The 21,388-nt window shown below is 39.9% G+C and overlaps 3 protein-coding genes across 5 annotated transcripts in view; 2 read left to right on the plus strand and 1 right to left on the minus strand.

The window, feature by feature from the left end:
* The window catches only part of slc12a1 (solute carrier family 12 member 1), a 12,263-nt gene extending 2,520 nt beyond the window's left edge, over positions 1 to 9,743 (plus strand). The window contains exons 4-26 of the mRNA XM_010769630.1: positions 571 to 666; positions 947 to 1,086; positions 1,174 to 1,284; positions 1,379 to 1,490; positions 1,589 to 1,716; positions 1,942 to 2,026; positions 2,150 to 2,307; positions 2,384 to 2,491; positions 2,607 to 2,730; positions 3,419 to 3,520; positions 3,814 to 3,969; positions 4,062 to 4,161; positions 4,465 to 4,576; positions 4,920 to 5,060; positions 5,692 to 5,798; positions 5,916 to 5,998; positions 6,399 to 6,518; positions 7,173 to 7,301; positions 7,709 to 7,820; positions 7,934 to 8,020; positions 8,190 to 8,325; positions 8,455 to 8,522; positions 8,615 to 9,743. Coding sequence (XP_010767932.1) covers positions 571 to 666; positions 947 to 1,086; positions 1,174 to 1,284; positions 1,379 to 1,490; positions 1,589 to 1,716; positions 1,942 to 2,026; positions 2,150 to 2,307; positions 2,384 to 2,491; positions 2,607 to 2,730; positions 3,419 to 3,520; positions 3,814 to 3,969; positions 4,062 to 4,161; positions 4,465 to 4,576; positions 4,920 to 5,060; positions 5,692 to 5,798; positions 5,916 to 5,998; positions 6,399 to 6,518; positions 7,173 to 7,301; positions 7,709 to 7,820; positions 7,934 to 8,020; positions 8,190 to 8,325; positions 8,455 to 8,522; positions 8,615 to 8,750 — 2,651 coding nt within the window. The 3' untranslated portion in view covers positions 8,751 to 9,743. The remainder of the gene's footprint in view (positions 1 to 570; positions 667 to 946; positions 1,087 to 1,173; positions 1,285 to 1,378; positions 1,491 to 1,588; positions 1,717 to 1,941; positions 2,027 to 2,149; positions 2,308 to 2,383; positions 2,492 to 2,606; positions 2,731 to 3,418; positions 3,521 to 3,813; positions 3,970 to 4,061; positions 4,162 to 4,464; positions 4,577 to 4,919; positions 5,061 to 5,691; positions 5,799 to 5,915; positions 5,999 to 6,398; positions 6,519 to 7,172; positions 7,302 to 7,708; positions 7,821 to 7,933; positions 8,021 to 8,189; positions 8,326 to 8,454; positions 8,523 to 8,614) is intronic.
* An 859-nt stretch (positions 9,744 to 10,602) lies between these two features.
* dut (deoxyuridine triphosphatase) lies at positions 10,603 to 13,292 on the plus strand. Of its 3 annotated transcripts, none has more exons than XM_010769631.1 (7): positions 10,603 to 10,794; positions 11,504 to 11,660; positions 11,967 to 12,058; positions 12,228 to 12,272; positions 12,378 to 12,452; positions 12,881 to 12,951; positions 13,174 to 13,292. In XM_010769631.1, exons 1-7 carry the CDS (start codon positions 10,677 to 10,679, stop codon positions 13,228 to 13,230), a joined length of 615 nt encoding a protein of 204 aa, XP_010767933.1. In that variant the 5' UTR covers positions 10,603 to 10,676; the 3' UTR covers positions 13,231 to 13,292. The 3 variants fall into 3 exon arrangements, with proteins under 3 accessions (XP_010767933.1, XP_010767934.1, XP_010767936.1); XM_010769632.1 differs by lacking the exon at positions 10,603 to 10,794 and adding an exon at positions 10,801 to 10,978; XM_010769634.1 differs by lacking the exon at positions 10,603 to 10,794 and having other exon boundaries at positions 11,003 to 11,660.
* A 1,315-nt stretch (positions 13,293 to 14,607) lies between these two features.
* Positions 14,608 to 20,695, minus strand: LOC104944152 (fibrillin-1-like). Its single transcript, XM_010769635.1, has 8 exons — positions 20,515 to 20,695; positions 20,159 to 20,281; positions 18,836 to 18,952; positions 17,331 to 17,459; positions 17,119 to 17,238; positions 16,341 to 16,572; positions 15,533 to 15,716; positions 14,608 to 15,206 (listed from the first exon to the last, which is right to left on the minus strand). Exons 1-8 carry the CDS (start codon positions 20,678 to 20,680, stop codon positions 14,823 to 14,825), a joined length of 1,455 nt encoding a protein of 484 aa, XP_010767937.1. The 5' UTR covers positions 20,681 to 20,695; the 3' UTR covers positions 14,608 to 14,822.
* Between the last annotated feature and the right edge of the window lie 693 nt (positions 20,696 to 21,388).

Consider the following 21,388-nt stretch of genomic DNA (forward strand, 5'->3'; position numbering starts at 1 on the left):
TCGGGACGTTGTGAATCGCGCTGAGCTCCGTGGAGGTGTGTTTTCCTTGTTTAGCGATACACAGCGAAACACAGCCAAACTCATCCTGAGCACACACAAAGTCACAGCCGAAGTAAAAACAATAAGTGTGGCTTGATATTGAGTAAGAAAAAGGTTGATAAACGCTGTGAGAATGGGTCTGCAGAGAGAATTTCGCCGCGATCCCAAATGTCTGTTATCAGCCTGCAGCCAGGGTGTGTGTGTGTGTGTGTGTGTGTGTATATTGAATGGCTTTATGATTTGGTTCATAGCTTAAGAAAGTATCGATCGAACAGCAGCTTTTATTCATGCCGTGTAACTAAAGGTTGTGAGAAGCAGAAAATGCTGCAGGCAGTTGGCTGAGCAGGTACAGCAGGCAGCCTTAACTTATAGCCTCCAGGCTGGGACTTTGACTTTCTCTGTCTTTAGAGGTGAATTTGGGGAGAAAGGTTTCATTTTGCCATGAAAATGTGTTGTGCCTACGTATTTAATATAGTGCTTTAGTAAGTAGTTATTACAATGATTTTGAGCTTTTATCTGTGTGCATTTCAGGTCTGGGAATTGTGGTCATTCTTCTCAGCTGTGTGGTCACCACCATCACTGGCCTTTCCATGTCTGCCATTTGTACTAATGGTGTGGTCAGAGGAGGTAACATAATGCAACATTTTCCTATATACTTGTATAAATGTATGTAGCCCAAGATAACACACACACTCATCCTGACATAACTTCTTTGACCGAGAGAAAAGAGGACAGTTTATAGATAAAGACACATGGCTCAAAACGTACCTGAATGTCACCTCTTAAAGCCCTTTCTCTGTTTTACAGCCCTCTAAACTTGCTCTGACATTAAATCAATAAAGAAGTGATGAGGCGATTAATCATCCAGTGTTATCTATAATGTGCATGCTTCATTTTGTCATATTAGGAGGGGCCTACTACTTGATATCTCGCAGTTTGGGACCAGAGTTTGGCGGGTCGATTGGTTTAATTTTTGCCTTCGCCAATGCAGTTGCTGTATCCATGTATGTGGTGGGATTTTCTGAGACCGTGGTCGAGTTGCTCAAGGTGGGTGATGTTCAGTGAATGTCTTGTAGAAATGTCTCTCACACATATTTGACTGTACACTTATCCTTGCTCCTTCTCCCCACTTAGGAAAATGCTGCCATCATGGTGGATGAGATAAATGACATCAGGATCATTGGATGTATTACGGTGGTGTTGCTACTGGCCATATCAATTGCTGGAATGGAGTGGGAGGCCAAGGTGGAAGATAATTCTGGTTGTGGGATAATCTCTGAGTTTGTTTCGGTGAAACGTCCAACCATAACTAATCTGTTTTAATCTTCTGTCCACATAGGCCCAGATTGTTCTACTCATTATCTTGCTGTTGGCTATAGTGAACGTATTTGTAGGAACCTTCATTCCTGCAACCCCGGAAAAGAAATCCCAAGGCATCTTCAATTATAACTGTGAGTTTTACAAAACAATACACATTCATAGGAAAAGGTTTGACTTATTCACAGAGCACTCTTTACCTTTATCTCCTTCTCTCTTCCCATTCTCACAGCGAAAATCTTCTTAGAGAATTTTACTCCAGACTTTAAGGAAGGTGAGAGCTTTTTTTCAGTGTTTGCCATCTTTTTCCCTGCTGCAACCGGGATCCTGGCTGGAGCCAACATCTCTGGAGACTTGCGGGTAACTTTTTTATAGAGAGGTTATTACATACAGTCCATGCATTCAAATCAGTAGGTGCTATGGATGTGATTTCTAAGCAGAAGGCCTCAGCAGATAAAATAACGTTTTTTTGTATTGTCTGACTCATTGGCTAGAATCAGAAGCTGCTCTATTTTGATTTTGATTTTTTTTAAATTAATATCTCTTCATAGTCACCATTATGCAAGTCATGACTTTGTTTTACAGGATCCCCAGGCAGCCATTCCTAAAGGTACCCTGCTGGCCATCCTGATAACTGCTATCACCTACCTGGGTGTAGCCCTCGCTGTCTGTAAGTAGGGTCATATTTTCTTTGTTTTGTAATAAAAAATACAACCATTGGAAATAAGGTATTTAAGTGAGGTCATGAACAAAAACCTAAGCAGTGCATCTGTTCTTCTCTCTAATTCGTCAGCTGCCTGTGTAGTTCGGGATGCCACAGGAAACTTAACTGACATCATCACCAGTTCAATACCATGCAATGGGACCTCAATCGTTGCTTGTGAGCTTGGATACGATTTCTCTTCTTGTGCAGAGACTAAATGCCCTTATGGCTTGTTGAACAACAATCAGGTACACACTCTTTTACATTCTATCTGCACATCACAAGAAGCTCTTCTTGCATTTTGTAATACTTTCCCTGGTTCAGATGATGACCTTCGTGTCTGGGTTCGGCCCCCTCATCATTGCTGGAACGTTCTCAGCCACCCTTTCCTCTGCTCTGGCTTCTCTTGTCAGTGCTCCTAAAGTTTTCCAGGTCAGTTACTCACCACATTTTTGTAAAAATGACTGCAACTGCAATGCAAAGTTTTAGAGGAACTCTGCAATGATTTACAACTAGAGCATTGATTTCAACTTCTGTCTCTTGTCAGGCACTGTGCAAAGACAACATCTACACCATCCTGCACTTCTTCGCCAAAGGATATGGCAAGAACAACGAGCCAATCCGGGGCTATGTGCTCACATTCATTATTTCTGTGGCCTTCATTCTCGTTGGTCAGTTAAATTGTCTTTCATTTCTGTCAACTAAAGTATTATACTATTTCCTTAAAGGTTAAAACAAAAGCAGTTCAAATATGAACAAGAAGATCTATCTGCTTGTTCATATTTCATTAGCAGGATTGTTAATGCTAGCAACATGGCTAACGTTGCTATACAAAGCAAAGCAAGAATTAAATGTAAAAATCCCAAATAACAAAAAATCCTGATCTCAGTGTTATGATTAAGGCAGTGTTGAACACCTGGTAGCATTTTAAAGAAGGCAGGTTTTAAAAAGACTTTTTTTATGACTGTCCATCTTGTCTTCTTTGCCCTGTCTGTCAACAGGCAGAGTTTCCACTGTTAATGTTACAGGTTGTTCTGCAACCAACAGATAGCTACTGTAAGCGTTTTGTATGAGTTTCCCAGTTAGCAAAAGGTGATACTAGACAGGGCAGTGATTCGATAAAGGTCTAGTTTTTTTTTAATGAAAGGTAGACGCAACCCAGACAGACAGAAAGGCATCTAGAAACCAACACTTTTAGCGAACCAAACTTAACGCAATGTGCAATCAACATTTACTTTATAATGATAAATTAATGCAACAATGTTACCCATAACCACCAAACTATTCTTATGCATTGTAAAAATAATCTCAGCTGAATTACAATTAGACTGAATGTTTGCCTTTTTAATGTTTTTGCAGGTAATCTCAACACCATCGCTCCTATCATCTCAAACTTCTTCCTGGCATCTTATGCTCTCATCAATTTCTCCTGCTTCCATGCCTCCTACGCCAAGTCTCCAGGTGGGTCTCTACTGACAAAGAAACTTATTAAACATGCTGTCAGTAGGCTGAATTTATTCTACATGTTTCCATCCATCTATACCTCAGTTTATTTAAGTAAAAGTGATTGTGAATATAGCAAATCAAAACACCATCAAAACCTGGTTCCAGCCATAGGACAGAATGATATAATAGGAGTAAGATTAACATTACCTATCACGTTTAAGAGAAATTGACTGTACAGTCTTTTCAATCACTTGTCCATGAGCCGGAAGTTACTCAATGTGTTTTTTCTTTTGTCATGCTTTTTCCAGGTTGGAGACCGGCTTATAAATACTACAACATGTGGCTATCTCTGGTGGGCGCATTGCTCTGCTGTGTTGTGATGTTCGTTATTAACTGGTGGGCTGCTCTTCTCACATACGCCATTGAAATCCTACTCTACATTTATGTATTAGTCAAGAAGCCAGGTGAGCTGCATGTGCGTGTTCGCATGTTTGGGCATACATTAATGGTGCCTGCATGCTCGATCTAACCTGTTGGACTCTCATTGTCTCCCCAGATGTGAACTGGGGTTCGTCCACGCAGGCGGTGACATTTGTGAGTGCTGTCAGCAACGCTCTGTCTCTCTCTAGTGTGGAGGATCATGTCAAGAACTTCAGGTAAAGGTTTACATTGCACAACTGTGTACTTTATTTGGTACACTTGCACAATCTAATAGAATTCAATGCAATAGCTCTGCAATAAATTCTACCTTGATGAAGTTTATAATGATTAGTTCTTGTTGACAAAAATTTAAACTTTAAGCACCATAAAGGTAAATCATATGCAGAACTGTTCTATGGGATTATATTGTACTTGTTGAAATGTTTCCTTATCAACGCGACATATTGTTGAAGTATTTAAATCAAATGAAATTCACTGAATCCCAAACAATCATAGTAACATCTTTATGTCTCTCTCAGGCCTCAGATCTTAGCCCTCACAGGTTCAGCGCGGGCCAGACCGGCTCTCCTGGACCTGGCTCACTCCTTCTCCAAGAACTATGGACTCTGTCTTACCTGTGAAGTGTTTGTGGTAAGATTACATTGTTATCTCATTAGTGGCAAATGCAATGGATCTTAAAAAGGACACACATGATCTTTTCTCAAATCTTCATTTATATATTAACCTTTTATTCAAATCAATATTTACACACTGAGCAAATTTAAATTGCATTGAGTGCAAAATTCACATGAAATGGATATTCAAGGAAATAATAGACAGGGAGGAGGAAAAAAGTCTGGTTTCCTGAAAATACAGTTTAGGGTCAGTTGTGTCTACTGAATATGAAAAAGTTGTTTTTCATCTTCTTACTCTCTCGAACACACTCACACAAACACTTCCACTCACATAAGTATGTATGGTGTGATCCTTTCAGGGCCCGAGATCAGAGGCCCTCGAGGAGCTGAACGCTGGCATGGAGAAGAACCAGCTGTGGCTTAGGAAGACCAAGCGAAAGGCATTTTACGCTGCTGTGGCTTGTGACAGCTTCAGGGAAGGGACTGAGAGTCTGCTGCAGGTCAGTATGGTCATGATAACAACACATTTCCTCAACTGAAAATGGAAAAAGCCAGAGCTGATACCCATAACAAATCCATCCGCCTAATGTGTAACCTGTGAGTTTTGATCAGAGGGAGACTGGGAATTCAAACTTTGGAGAAATAAGATGTATTGACCCATTTCATCCTCACCACAGCGAGTATCTATTGCTGTGTTATGACTCTGGGACTGTGTTAGGGATCTGGCACAACATTCGTAGCAGGTAGAAGAGGAAAGAGTTAATAAGAAGCAGAAAAACAGTCTTATGGCTCTGGCCATTGTGCTTTGGAGATAAGGCCCCGGTTCATTGTCAGGATGATTTACTTCAAACAGCACAGCAGATTAAAAACTGTAATTGATTAACACCGCATTGGACGAGTCCCTGCAGACAAAGTGAGATCTGCTCAGTGATCTGGTCATAATTTCTGGCAGTAAAACAGCTCCACGTCCTGCTTGTGTAGGACATGTTGTCTTGAGTTGTTTACTTTCCTTCAACAGTTAATGAAAAATCCAGGTTTTACAAACGCAGGGAAACATTGTGCCTGTGTTGCTTCACTTAACTGATTCAAGGTTTTATCTTTATGTTTTGGGTGTTGTGCTTTTCCTTCCAGGCTTCTGGTCTCGGCCGTATGAAGCCAAACACATTGATGGTAGGCTTCCAGAGAAACTGGAGGATTGCCGGCGCAGAGTCAGTGCAGAGTTATGTGGGAATACTGCAGTAAGTCACAAATAAAGGAACACAAGCACATAACACAATAACGTTACCAAAAATTCAAAAAATATAGGAGATATGTGCCGCACTGGTGTCCTCATTGTCTTTTTTCTTTTTTGACAGCGATGCTTTTGACTTTGAGTACGGGACAGTATTGCTGAGGATGAATGAGGGCCTTGATGTGTCACACATTGTGGAAGCTGAAGGTCAGTATCTACAGGAATGTCTGCATTAGTATGACAATTATGTATATAAAGCACAATTTAAGCAAATTGCAGAAATATAGGTTAGGGTGAAACACAACAACTAGGAATAAGGAGGTGGCTTCTTGACAGAAATTAAACAATAAATAAACGAGTAGAGTGTGCACGGCTGTTGGACCTGTTACAACCCACAACGGGAAAAATAACACTGATAAGCCAGGGCACTTTGTTCTGTAGATTACTAATCATTTATAAAGGTCAGGTAGTTAACAGATATGAAGGTAGAATAACTACCAGTTATCTGCCTCTGTAGAAATGTTTACAACAGCAAAGATAAGCCCTAATAATGCAACACAATTATGATGTCTTTATCAAAAACAGGAAATGTGATTCTGTCTTTCAGAGGACATGCTGAAGGCAGCAAAGGAACAACAGGACAATGAGATGATGCCGAACGGAGGGAAATCAAGAGGACTGTTCAGGAAGTCAAGGAAATCCTCTCAGCAAGTGCTCGCAACAAGAGGTATATCTCTCTAGATGTCGCGCCTCTGCGTTCAAATCCTAGCTGACATTTCAGAAAGGCTTCGATCAAAGCTATCTGAAGAAAAGTTAGCAGATGTGTATGGTCTTTTATTATGGAGGGAAAGCAGGCGTCTACCTCACTCTGCTTCTCGTTGCACTGAGATACCCTGCATTTAACAAATGAAACAAATGGCACACATCTTTTTTTGGAAACGTTCCCTCACTCCCATCGAGATGTAATTGAATCAAGCACTCCCACTAAAGATGTCTGAGGGTGCAATCCAATAATATGGTCCCTTTTGTTCCAGTTTGAAGAGCATCCCTTAAGAGCGGCCCTTTAACCCAGACAACAGCGCCTCTCCGTCGATCTGTCTTTGTCTCTACATCACACAAACACACGCGGGCACACACACACACACACACACACACACACACACACACACACACACACACACACACACACACACACACACACACACAAGGCTTCATTCATTGTAACATTAAACGTGAGAGAGTTGTAGAGTCAGCTATTAATGTTGATTTGAGCTAGTTTTCCTATCCAACTTAACTCTCCGCACTTTGCCAATATATTAAATTCCCTCCTGCAGTACTTATCCCTCATCCACTTCTCGTTTCTTCTATTTTTTTCTCTCAGTGTCAGTGTGCGGCCCTCCACCCCCGCAGGTGGCCAAGATGAATGAGAGGCTGTCGGAGGCCAGTTCTCAGTTCCGGAAGAAACAGCCTAAAGGAACCATTGATGTATGGTGGCTGTTTGATGATGGAGGTAGGTAGTGGTTCCCCTAGGCAGCCTGCCTTTATGCTTCTTGCCATAAAGATTAGATTAAGATTAAAACCAATATGTGCACAGAGACACATCTAATTTCCTTGATACTAATGCCATAAAATAAAAATAAAACCTGAACAATACAAAATAATAAAAAAGGACAGAAAAGGTAAACAAGAAGTCTTCAACTCAAGATCTGTTTCACAACCAAAATCTAATCATTTGTGTCCTGCCTAAACTTGATCCCTCCTCCAAATGTGCAGTTGCTTTGTTAAGTGTTTGAGAGGTAGCAAACAGATTCTGATAAACGTAAACACATTATATTGGCAAATGGGACACATAAAATACATATTTTTTAACTGGATTAAATGGTTTCACAATTTGAAAACTGCATCTCCCTCCCTCAGGTCTTGCCCTGCTGCTCCCATACATCCTCACCACCAGGAAGAAGTGGAAGGACTGTTCATTAAGGATCTTCATCGCAGGGCAGCCGGGACGCACTGAGCAGGATAAACAAGAGTGAGTCAAACATTTGAAAAATAATAACAATGGAGATAGTATGTAACATTACCTGAAAGTAATTACCAACAATCGTTGTTAAATTAATCTGTGTATTATATTTTGTCTTTCAGGATGAAGTCTCTGTTGCAAAAATTCAGAATTAAATGCACTGACATCAATGTCATTGATGACATTCATGTCCAGCCCAGCCCTAACAGGTAATTGCGTTTTTGCAGTTATAATACTGACAGCAGACCAGATAATAGGTCTGTAATAGGCTACAGTAATAGTCAAATGTAATCACCTCACCCTATTTGCATATTATACCATTTTTTAAAATATGATATTTTTCACAGTCAACTCATGTTCTTATCTGCTTTCCTCCAGCTTGAAGAATTTAGAGGAAATGATTGAGCCTTTCTGTCTGCACGAGGGGTCTAAGGACGCTGCTCAGGCTGAAGCCATGCGAAAAGAGCATCCATGGAAAATCACTGATGAAGAGTTGAGCTCCTTTGAAGAGAAGGTAAAACCACTAACACCAAGTTAAGACTTATACTGTATAAAGAATGAGAAATGTGTATTAGTTTGGTTATGTCGGTGCACAGTAAGGTTGAAAAGCATTGTTAAAAAAGTTTCTGCTGTTGTATTTCAGACCAACCTCCAGATACGACTAAATGAGTTGCTTCAGGAAAACTCCAAGTCAGCCAATCTGATCATTGTGTAAGTAGAACAAACTGTCACTGAATAACATTTATAGTGCCACGTTTGGAAGAAACAGTGTCTTACATACTCTCTGTGCTCTCGCCCTGCAGGAGCATGCCTATTGCTCGTAAGGAATCTGTGTCTGACTACCTCTACATGGCCTGGCTGGACATCCTGACAAAAGACCTTCCACCAACTCTGCTCATCAGAGGCAACCACAAGAGTGTGCTTACTTTCTACTCCTGAGCACCTAGTAGGATATAGGTAGCTACAAAGAAAAACAATAGTAATACCTTAATGATGGACCATGTTCATAAAGCTAACCATAACCTCAGATGATGTTATTCAGTCCTCTTGACCAAAACCACAATGTATCACATGCATTTTTTTTTAGGCATTTAAGTCCTGATTCATGCTGTGCTAAGACACACATTTAAGAAATACCTTTAAAAAACAAGTTGTTAGCCGGAGGATTTAGCAAAGGTATTATTAAGTCATTTTCAGTCAAAACACTAAAGATGGGTTGCACTTTGTGAAGTTTCTGCCAGCTTTCCTACAAAGGAGCCTTACACTGTATGGCTACCAGTGCTGCCTGGTGATTTTGTATATATGCTTTCAGTGAAGAGCAAGACTATAGTATCAATAAAGGGACATTTGTTTCTGATTTTGAATTTAAAAATGTCAGCCTGAATGTGAATTCCAAAGCAGAGTCAAAGTTTTAAACACACTGCAGCAGTGGACAAGTACAGATGTTGTGGTTTAATCTTCAGATATAATATAGATCAAAAAACATTCTTGGGCTTCCTAACTTAGTCACCCCATTGAAATGAACAAAGGCAGTGACACATGTCGCTTTCATGGTGAGTGACTGTGTAACCTGCTGCAGTCATCGTAAAAAATGTATGTACATAGTAGATGTCTGGATTCAGAAGTTTCTGGGCAAAAAACCCTTCCTTTCATAAACAATCATTAACATCCAATCTTTTGAAACGTAGTAGTAATGGTTTGATTCTTTTTTAACATTCCTTGATATTCACTGGGTGTAAAATACACTGTTCTCATAAAGCTGTTTACCTGTTCCACATTATGTTTAATGTTACTACCACAGCACACTTTTTGTCTAAGGAAAATATAGTGAATGATTTTAAAGGAAGACTTCTGTATATTTTAACCTTTTCTCTATCTTCCTATTTAAATATCTAATTTTGTGATAACCTGAAATAAAGGATTAATACAATTTTGAGCTGATCATATTTTCGTGTCGGTCATTTAATGGGTGATTAGATGAGATAATGTCACATACCTTGTCCAGAGAAATGTGTCAATAGAAGGGAAACCTGTGTTTCGAGGCACACAAGCCATTTTGTTTTTAAGTATACTCTAGCTCGTTTTATGTTACTCTGAAGTGAATTATTTATTTCAAAGTTGAACATTACTGCATGACGATTGTTTTGAGAACACTGTTACACAAGTATAAAGTGTAAGCATTAGCAAGCTGCAAGTTTATGCAAGACCAGCTACAAATAGCCTATAACTGCATGATCTCTCTGTTTCAAAGACAGAACAATCTGGGGACATCTGGTACGGCTAATAGAGACATTTGGACACTGCAAAGGTTATATAAAATAGTAAGACGACATACAAATGTTGAATATAAGGACAACATATTAATCCTCCATATCCTGTATGGCAATGCTGATATATTCCCAATAGGGGCAGCAATGCACTTGAGATATGGCTCTGACTGTATATTCTCAAGTAATGATCAGTAATGATACTAGATAATAGAGATAGATTCATATAAATGTATTTGCTGCACACTCGGATAGATATTTCCATAAGCATAAGCTAATAACATACATGAATATTGCCACATGCATTGCTTTTAGTGACTTCTGTTTACTGAATCTATTTAATTACAATACAACGAGACAATCCATAGACACGTTGAACCGACACATTTTTTTTTCGTATTTCAATAAATAAATATTTGTTATATATTTAAAATATCTAAAAATAATATCCTTTATTTATCTTTCGTTTCAATATTGCACTGTTGCAGTGTGAGCGAGCAGCTGCATGACAGGGGGAGGAGCAGGCACTGCAGAGCAAACAGATGAGCGGATGTTAGCGCTGTGAGCTGTTAGCCTGCAGACAACCTTAGCAAACAATATGACACGAACGTTGCTAAAGCTAAGGAACCTTCATCTACAATGCTCTGCGATTTTTGATGCTGCTCCACGTTTCGTAGGAAAGACATTTCATATTCAAACAGTCGCTCTTAACAAAGGCAAGCTGGACCTTAGGATGGATAACGTATCTATTAGCATGTCAAGTGCTTAATGACGTTAGCTTTGCTATCATGCCTAGCATTTAGTACATGAAACCGGGATGGTTTTACTATGTTAAGTTATTCATCTGTACTGAGCTCGTAACACCCGCAACACTACGTCTGCTATATTCTGGTGCAATGCGTAAGTAAAGTGAGGCTTGATATTGACCTAACATCTTCCTGTTCTTTAGTTACATATCATTGTGACGGGAGGAGGCGGTTGTTTACATTAGCAGCTCTCGCGAGAACTTTTTGACAAACGGGTTGGCATCATGGGTTGGCATAGTTACCTTACAGAAAATACTTACTTTCCTTTATGTTTATTGAATAGGTTTTCCACCAAAGGCATTCATGACAGTTGTGTAGCTTTTATTAATACGATCTTGGAGTTACTTTCATTACACTTGCGCTGTATAATAAAGTATCTGTTCGAAGTTTGGGTTTTCTAGGGGAGGGGCTAATTTGGCGGTCCTTCCGGAGCGGGAAATTCGTTTTAAATAGTAATACCGCGAAGAAATCGGAGTAGAAGCTTGAGAGGTTGTATACCTTGTAGTAGTCGGCTGTAGTTGTGTCTCTTGGTTAGTAAGTAGTACGTCTTAAGTCCGTATAAACAATTTAGTGTACTATCCGTTTTAACTGTAAAACTTTGCCATCATGCCCGCTCTAGAAGTTAAAGATGCATCTACAATTTCTCCTTCGAAGAGGGCAAGGACCGAGACAAAGCCTGCAGAGGAAAGATCTGTCCTCAGGTTTGCAAAACTCTCAGAGCATGCTACCACACCGACCAGAGGCTCAAACAAAGCAGCGGGATATGATCTCTACAGGTTGGTTTTGCACTTTGAATAAAATGCTTGTGTTCTGAATTGACTTAATGACAATTTAACGTTTGCGTAAATTAGGTTTAGTATGAATATTGTGACCGTATAGTCCTTAAAATGTATGTTTAATGACTTGGTATACATATGTTAAAATCCAACTGTTGCTGTCACTTAAAATGTTTGAGAACAATAAGCTCATGCATCTACAGAGGTTGAATTTACTTGCTGAATGTAATCCTGTGTAAAAAAAAAAAGAAGTATTTTATATATTGTCATGTAAACAACAAACCATATTTCTCTGAATTTAAACAGTGCCTATGATTACACCCTTGGTCCTATGGATAAGGCCATTGTGAAGACAGACATACAGATAGCAGTTCCTCATGGCTGCTATGGGAGAGTTGGTGAGTGTTTGTCATGCTGATGCAACTCCAGCATTATGTGTTTTTCCTGCTGAGTGACTACAGACGACTGTTTTTAAGTTTTGCTCAGTGTATGTATATTCAAGCTTAGATATGAAACCAGTTGCAGAACAACATGTCTTAATTATATCTTATCATTTGTTTTACTCAGCACCGAGGTCTGGACTGGCAGCCAAACACTTCATTGATGTTGGTGGTGAGTCTTCACCTGTTTCGTCTACTTGTACTGACTGAGTAAGTGTAGTTTTAACCTTTTGTCATGCAAGTCATTTAATTTCTCTGATGTCTCTGATCTCCTCAGCTGGGGTTGTAGATGAAGACTATAGAGGAAATGTGGGAGTTGTGCTCTTCAACTTCAGCAAGGACACATTTGATGGTGAGTCGTGAAATTAGTGACGTAACTGAGTTTTCCCTTAACCCATTTGTATTTTTGAGAATTCACTATACCAACAGTAAACATAACTTGAGTTTCAATCTTCCCTGCTTGATTCTTTTAAAATTCATCTGTGTGAAATGACACATTTTCCCAGAGTATTTTTTTATATGCACTGTTAATAAAATGTAATTGTTTCTCTGATTTACTTACCAAAGCTGCCTATTTTTTTTTTTTTTTTGTTGCAATTTTACAGTTTGTAACATTTCAACTGCCTAAAAGTGATTTGAAAATAAATTGTACATCTAAAATGATCATTCAAATATTTTAAATGTAGGTTGGACCTTTATTACAGCATGCATTGATGTCATGCAATTTAAGATATGCAATGTAAAAACCATTGTCTCATCTCTTGCTATTCATCTTTGCAGTAAAAAAGGGTGACAGAGTTGCTCAGTTGGTCTGTGAGAGGATCTGCTACCCCGATCTGGAGGAACAAGAGGTAAACTGCAAGAACAATATAAATGCGTACATGCACTCAGTTTGATTAAGAACACTTTGCTAAGACGAATGCAGTTTTAATACCCTGCAATATATCTGAGCTTCATGAAAGTTACAATGTTCAGCTTTATTAGAAGTTTGGTATTTATTGAAGCAGGTTCTTTCCGAAGTCCTCCGATTTAGTTTTGAATCATTAAATCTACTTTCTGCCTGTGACTTTCAGACGCTTGATGAGACAGAGCGTGGCGCTGGAGGTTTTGGATCAACTGGACGCAATTGAGAGCTCCAACTAAAGGTGGAGGTGTACATGCTGAATATATTAAATAAAGTTTTGTTTTTGTATTCTGGAGTCTTTATTTACTGGGACTGTCACATTGAGTTCTGTCTCAAACGTATTGTCTGATCCTCTTCAAAGTTAAACAAATCTTCAAAATCACCACATGGGGGCAGCACAGGACAATAATTGCATGTTGGTCTTATAAGCTTCACACTGCTCACACATCAACAAATGAAAGCTCCATTCATAGGTGTGTTCCAGAGATTTCTGACATGAAGCAACTGCCTGTAGCTGAATGTGATTACAAAGTAAATCTGGATTAAGGGGAATCACAGCAGTGAATACTTGTACACCAAAAATATGTTTTTATTGTGAATTTACAACTAAACCTCACTGATGTGAACAGAGAACACAGACTCGTGTCAGGCTGGTCCGTGGCAATGCAGCACTGATTGTGTTTGTGAGAGAATGTGTGGTCACTAAGACCTCAGTGCATAATCATGAAGGCCCAGGTTAGGCATTATCAATGTGTGTGTATGTATACACAGTTTACAAAGGAAGTAGTTGGTCATTATAAGCACCATTACAAACCCCTCTATTCCAGGGGCTTCCTCTAGTTTACAAATGCTTCATAGATTAAAAGTGGCATCGATTATTACAGTATAAACACAATTTACATGTAGTATAGAGAGCAGACAGGCTATGAAGCTAGCTGTTACTGTTGCAAAGACATGACATTTTCAGAACGACCAATGGAATTGTATAATTGTTGACTACTGAGTTGTGTATAGTAATACAGTGCATTCAGATGTCTATGTAGTTGTGTAGCTAGCACCAGTAAATATGAATTATTCTAGTCAGTAGGGAAGATGTAAAAGCATAGTTTAAATATGCAGTAGGAGTCATTCAAGCTCTCTCATCTCAATAGTTCATGGTTGGTTCCTTTCCTCTCCTAAACATTCCCATAACATTCTTTCATCTTCACTCCATGAAATTAATAACTATGGAAAGAAGAAATGTGTTTACTTTCATGTATGCAGGTTTGTTCGGTTATTTACCTGAGGGGAGGAAATGAATTCATCGCAGACTATTGGGACTCACTCTTTCCTCTCACCTAAGCTTGGTTCTAAAAAGTTCTTTCTGCAGTCCTCATGCCCTTTCAAAGAGGCACTTGATTCCACATATCATCTTACAACGTTAAACCCTACCCTGAAAAACCATTCACAATCTTTCTAGTGCTTCACACACTGCTGATGTTGTGTGTTAGGGCAATGAGTTCTTCATTTGACTGAAATCTATCATATCGCCTTAATCAGCTGGCTTTTTCCACCAAAATTGTATCTATGATATGTAGAATCATCTTTGGCAATATTTTGCATCTTTGTATCTATGATATGTAGAATCATCTTTGGCATCTTTTGCCAACCCTCCTTCTTGTCTCTTTGGTGGCGAGCCGATCTCCCTGTGGGAGCAAGTAGAAGTTGCCCCTGACTGCTGATCCAGAGTCAGAGATGTTTTAGCTTTTTTTGGAAGTGTGAGCCTGACACTGAATTAGCAGCTGCCTGCAACATCTGCCTGTCTCAGTCTTGTGATGGCTAATGAAGGACGATCTGCACCCTCATCTTCAGTATGTCTCCCAGCTGTCCTGTGAGGTAGTCTTTATCGTGTCGATCCTCCAGCTCAGCCAGCTCCTTCTTCCTGTACGTGGGCAGGCTGCTGATCTGAAGGGAGTATGCCCCTGAGAGCAGGGCCTTCTTCTTGCTCAGATGCAAGTAGCTAACGCCCTCTCTCTGATTTATCTTGAAGTAGCCTTCTTCATTTCCGTAGTCGATGCTGTAGCGCACATGGTCACTGAGTGCGGATAAGGCTGGGGTGAACTCCAGGATGTGGTCGCGGTTGCTCAGGTCGCTGATGTTCAGGTGGATGTGCAACGTGTCCTCGATGTCCACACTGGCCAGGCTCACCATCTCCTCAGTCAGCTGCAGAAAGAAACGTGTTCCAAGTGAATGAAGTGGATAATAACACGTGTCCTACACAGTATGTTTTCTGTTTTCTTATTCAAAAGAGCAATAGTGAGATCCTTATTTTTCAGATTCAATCCCTAACATGTTAAAAGATGGACCAACACTTTTCCAGTGGTAAATACTGAAGCCTTTACTACGCTTATTATTTTGTTGGCCTGAAATTTGGAAAATAGCCTGGAATACGTTTTCCAAACAACTCTTTAAGTCTGAATTGTTGATGTATTTCTGTGTCCTTATTGGTAGCTACAGTGGTGCATATTGCATTCAGGCAGACAGGTCACCTGCGAGTCGTCCTGAGGATCCTCCTGTGTCGAGTTGGTGCTGCGGCGTTTGCGTCCCTTCTTGGGATATCCGTTGATCTTACATTCATAGCAGGCCTCGTGAGACAGAGAGTTATCATCTGCCTCACCTTCCGATCCAGCACTGGAACCGCCACTAGTGAAGCCCAGACCTGTGACACAGTGCCTGAAAATAAGACAAAGCTGTCAGTAACTTAGAACCATCTACAGAGAGATTTCTCACAGCCAGAGATGGCAAAATTACACACATCCTTTACTCAAGTAGAAGTACAGATACTTGTGTTTAAAAATACTCTGGTAAAAGTAGAAGTACTGACTAAACTCCTTTACTCAAAGTACTAAAAGTAAAGAAGTATGGGCTTTGAAATGTACTTAAGTAAAAAGTGCCCATAACTACCAACTGTTTTAAAGAGTAACTGACCTCCTCTAATAATGAATGTTTCGATGCTGAACAACAGCAAAATGACAAAGTTTTCATTGGAACATTTGACAGGAAATGATGGATACACGGTTCATGTTCAAATCAATAGGCACGCAATGACTCTAAATAATAATGATCACGCCACCAAACACAGATCAAAACTAAAGTAACGAGCCTGTTTTGAAAATGTAAGAAGTAGAAAGTACAGGTATTTGTGTTAGAAATGTAAGAAGTAAAAGTTAAAAAAGTCGTCAGAAAAACAAGTGGTGGAGAAAAGTACTGGTACCAGAAAAATGTACTTAAGTACAGTAACAAAGCATTTGTACTCCACTACTTCCCATCTCTGCTCACAGCCATGCATTAACGTACCCTTGTCCTGCACGGAAGTAACCATTGGGACATCCACAGAGGTAGCCCCCGTCCGTGTTGGAGCAGCCGAACTTGCAGGGGTTTTGGCTGGTGGAGCACTCGTTGACGTCTGAGCAGCCCGCGTCTGTCTGCTCGTAGTTAAAGCCGGTGGGGCAGAGGCAGCGGAAGCTCCCCAGGGTGTTGTGGCATGACGCTCCGCCGCAGATCTGGCTGTTCTGACACTCGTTCTCATCTGGGTCACAGGAAGTAAACAAACAAGAGGTCCTTCCAGTTAAAGGACACACAATGCTGGGAAAGCTGGCCATGAATGTGTATATATGTGGAGGGACTCAAACAAAAAATAAAGCTTTAACTAACAAAAGCTCTTCATTTGGGGGCATACACACACACTGCACCATACAATTACTTTATCTAAGCCTGAATTATTTCTAATTATGTTCGTTATAGGTTGTATATTAAGTGTGTGTGTATATATATATAATAACTTGTCGTTTGAGCATTTATTTTTAAAAACATTTCCTTTCTCATGACCTTACCCCAGCAAGGGAAGGGTTGAACTTCCAGAGCAAAGAAAAAACATTTTTGACATATTTATATCTTAAGAGTGACAGGAAAGACATGAAGAATGGATGACTTGTTTTAAAAAAGGCTCGAGGCTGGGCTCCAGTCCAGAACATCAAGGCTGCATGGTACGTATTTTGGCAACAAGGCATCAGGATGTCCCAAAAGGAAATTGTTTGTATATTTGCAAATAAAAAATAACGGCAGTATTACGCACCTACACACTGGTTCCACTGGTAGTGCTGTAGGTAGCCTTGAGGACAGCTGCACCTGTATCCACCAACCAGGTTCTGACAGCCATGCTGACACCTGTGGTTTCCATCACACTCATCCATATCTGTGAGGGACAGAAACAACAAAACTACAGTAAGAGCCTACTTTTTGTAATGAAACAGCAGATACTCAAGTTGTTAAAAACTGTTGTCAGACCTTTACAGCTTTGTCCATTGGGATCTAATGAGAATCCCCGCTGGCAATCGCAGTTGAAGCTCCCTGGAGTGTTCTGGCAGGCCCCGTTGGAGCCACACATGTTGGGGTCGGATGCACATTCATTGTTGTCTACACAGAAGGAAGGTTCACACAGGGGTAAAACATCTTATTATATGCTGATTTGAAAGTGGATAGTCAAATTTGAGTCGACATTGGTTCCATTCTTTTTAAGGGTCGGCCCATTATGGACTGTTCATACAAATGATCTCATAGTCTGCAAGGGTTTAGGAATACAATCTCTCACCTACTGATTCAATTTCAGACCAAAGGAATTAATAACAAACATTTCAGTGAAATTGTGAATTGTTTACTTTGGGAATAATTGTTTGACAAAATAATCTAGCACAATGTCCATTTACAGGTTTTTCCCGGGAAAGAGACATTTAATCACAAACATGTTTGGCTGAAGTGACGGAAAATCTGAACCTAATTAGGAAATTCAAACTATTTACTAACACAGATCCAAGATTAGATCAGTCCGTCAACACAATCTGGAAATGTTTCTTTCAAATGCAGAACATAGTGAGTGTAGTATCAAAATACATTTTGTTTTACAGCTTGACCACTGTTGGTTACTAACTGCCAATTAACATCGAGCTGAGTCTGAAGTGCAAGCGACAATGAGAGAGATGGGAATTTGTTGTAACTTTTTAGATAGCCATTTTGGGACGGTGTGTTTGATAGATAATATGGACTTATTGTTCACATGGATTTACGCCTCAATTTTAAGAAGGCATTATTGTCAGTCAGTTTTAATGAATACAGCTACCTTAAATAACATTATATTAAAGAAGGATTTACACTTATTTACAGTGGCAGTGATAAGGAAAAGGTGTATTAGAAAGAATAAAATGTCTTTATAATAAGTCTTGGCCCTTGAGCACCTGTCCGGGAGGAGTTTGGGTTTGGTTTCCTACACTAAAGCCCATCAGCAGTATTTACTGAAGTTTTCCTAATGTCACACCCATGTTTCTCCAACCTCCTTACTCTGAAATGAATAACACGTCTGCTGTATGTCATTAGTCTGCTGTTGCTCCTTTAGTCAAAACTGAGGTTTCCCTGTCCCTGATTTCATGTGAGGTCATGGGAGCTGCTTTATGGTCTGGAAAAAAAAAGCTTGTGGTAGTCATGGCGATCTGCTGCAACGTTCCATAACAAAGCATTGCTAAGCTGCCATGACTCCAAACTGGTGCAGCCTAATAAGATCAGTGTGATATCAGCCGGAGTCCATTAACGGGAGTAAGCAAAGGTTGGACAAAAGGCTGGTTCAGGGCTCCTTTATGAGCTTGGCAAGAAGATTTAGACTACTTTTAGAAATTACTGTGAGGGAACATACTGTGTGTATTTGACGCGATGCTTCTGGGAATACACAGACATTTGCATAACGAGTATTACAACATTTTTTGGATGTGCAGTGCATCTCTAATATGCATATGTTTATTTACCTATGCAGTCTGTTTGATGCTGGGTGAAGCCAGGAGGACATTTGCAGGTATACCCTCCGATAGTGTTAACACATAAGAACTGACAGTTATGCTGCTTTGTCGAACACTCATCCAGATCTGTAAAAAAGAGAGTTGTACAATATCAAACCTGCCATACATTGAAATAAAGTCATTTTACACATAATACATTTTAGTTGTGATGGAATTTACTTAAGTACTGTACATAAGTAAAATGTTCAGGTACTTGTCCTTTATTTCATACAAATGAGAAATATCTTACTTTTATATTCGTTTTATAACTAATGTTACTTTTTAATTTGTGGATTAATAAAACAAAATATAAATCAATTAATAATGATGGTTTAATAAAATGTAAGGGTTAGTGTTAAACTAACTAGCAGACATTGTAATGAGATCCACATTTGCCAACTGCAAATTAAAGCAGTGAACAAATCAAATGCATCAATAATTAAAATTAAATAATATAATGTGTCCTGAAAAGGGCCTTTCTGTATAATAGGTACTGTAACTTTTGGTATATTTAGATGACAACACTTTTGTACCATTAGGTAAGATTTTAAATGCAGGACTTGTACTTCTAGTAAAGTCCTTTTACTTCCTCTTCTGCATCAACATACAGTGGTTTGAGCTGTGTAAGATACTGTATGCTGCTATTTGCTGTGAGTAAAAATTCCAGTCCTTCTACAGTCAGTGACCTACAAATGACCTGCAAATGAACCAGACAGCGGAAACACAGAGGGGGACTGAAGGGGGGGAAACTACAGCTATGGTAAATAAAGTTGAAAGAGGACCTGAAAAAAACCAAGAGCATGCACTTGTTTACTTGTTACTCTTAAAACACACTTCTTCTCCCTGGCCTTTTAGTCAGAGCGGAGCACGACTCCTGACTTTTCCCTGTGTTTTTTATATATCTGTTGTAATTTATTGTGATTGTAGTAATGTCTTTTTATATGATTGTAGTATTTATTACATTTACAGCACTTTGGCCCGATCAAAAATCGCTTTTAAATGTGCTTTATAAATGTGCTTTATAAATGTGGTTTATAAATAAACTTTGATTTGATTTAGACTCACAAACAAGCCTGATAAACAGAGACCCTGCCAGATGCACGGTGTCACAGGCTTTGATGCAGAGTACAGATTCACTAACAAACACATTGATACTAGCAAGTCAGTGAAGGAGCGTCTTCACACAGTGATTCACTGTTCTGCTCACTGCCTCCTTCCAAGAGCACCCTGCTGAACTCAAGTAATGTGGGCTACTTTTGAATATTTAGATATGTTTTGCTTTGTGTCACTTACCTCTGCAGCTCTTTCCATCTTCCTGTAGGATGTATCCACGGGGGCAGGAACAGAGGTATGCTCCCTCTGTGTTCTTACAGATGAAATTACAAGGCTTTGGTGCTTGTATGCATTCATCCACATCTAGAGAGAGAGGGTGATAGTGAGACGGTGAGAGTTTGATCCTGAAGCCAGAAATTCCATAAGCGGAGATGATGAGACAGACAGACGCAGACTGCATTTTTTAGAGGAGTGTGTGGGCAGTCCACCCACGTATTTTCAGCTCTTTACTAGACAGCAGGAATGAGGATGGGAGGTAGGAATGGGAGGAAAAGAGTCCATAAAGTGTAAGTGCTGGAGGTTAAATTAAGCCTTACCCACACACTGTGTGCTGCTGATGTCAGTAGTGTAGCCGGTTTTGCAGGTGCAGCTATAGGAGCCCAGAGTGTTGAGACACTGACCGTTCTTGCACAAGTTGCCCATTACACGACACTCATCAATATCTGTAAGGTAACAAGGAAAGTTAGCTCCAGATAAACTCATCACAACTGAATTACAAGGAATATTCCTGAGTAGGAACAACAGTGTATTCTTTGTCCATGTCTTTGTTTCTTTAAGACAATATTCTTTGCCAAAATAAAACACAAACCTAATTGTTAAACGCATTTAGTTGTGCATCAGTGTTGTGTCAAGTATAAAAGTTGATTTTTACCGGCAAAGAAAAAACAATGCTTTACAGGTGATTAAATCAGTAGACAGCAAACAACAGGCATCTTAAAGGTCCCATGTCATGCTTTTCCGGTTATTACCCGTCCCCTTGTGTGTTATGTAGCCTTTTCTTCATGTAAACAGTCTGCAAAGTCACAAACCCTCAAAGTACACCCTGTAGCGAGTAAAACTCTAACACAGAAAAGACCTGTCTATGCTACTCTTCCTGAGTACAGTGACCATACCCAAGTCCAAATGGACCAATCCGTGGAGCTCCACACACACACACACACACACACACACACACACACACACACACACACACACACACACACACGTGTGTGTGTGGAGCTCCACGGATTGGTCCATTTGGACTTGGGTATGGTCNCACATCCTGGAGTGTCCGCGGGGTCGTGCCGGCGAGGTAATCAACAGCATCGGTCAGGCCTTTGAGGCTCGATTCCGCCAACTTCTCAGCAACGGGCCATCGCTCCTTTGCAACAATCCCAGGTTATCCATTTGTCTATTGTAGCTGTGTTATTG

The sequence above is a fragment of the Notothenia coriiceps genome, unplaced genomic scaffold (assembly GCF_000735185.1).
Source record: "Notothenia coriiceps isolate Sejong01 unplaced genomic scaffold, NC01 NC01_scaffold00007583, whole genome shotgun sequence".
Classification (NCBI taxonomy): domain Eukaryota; kingdom Metazoa; phylum Chordata; class Actinopteri; order Perciformes; family Nototheniidae; genus Notothenia; species Notothenia coriiceps.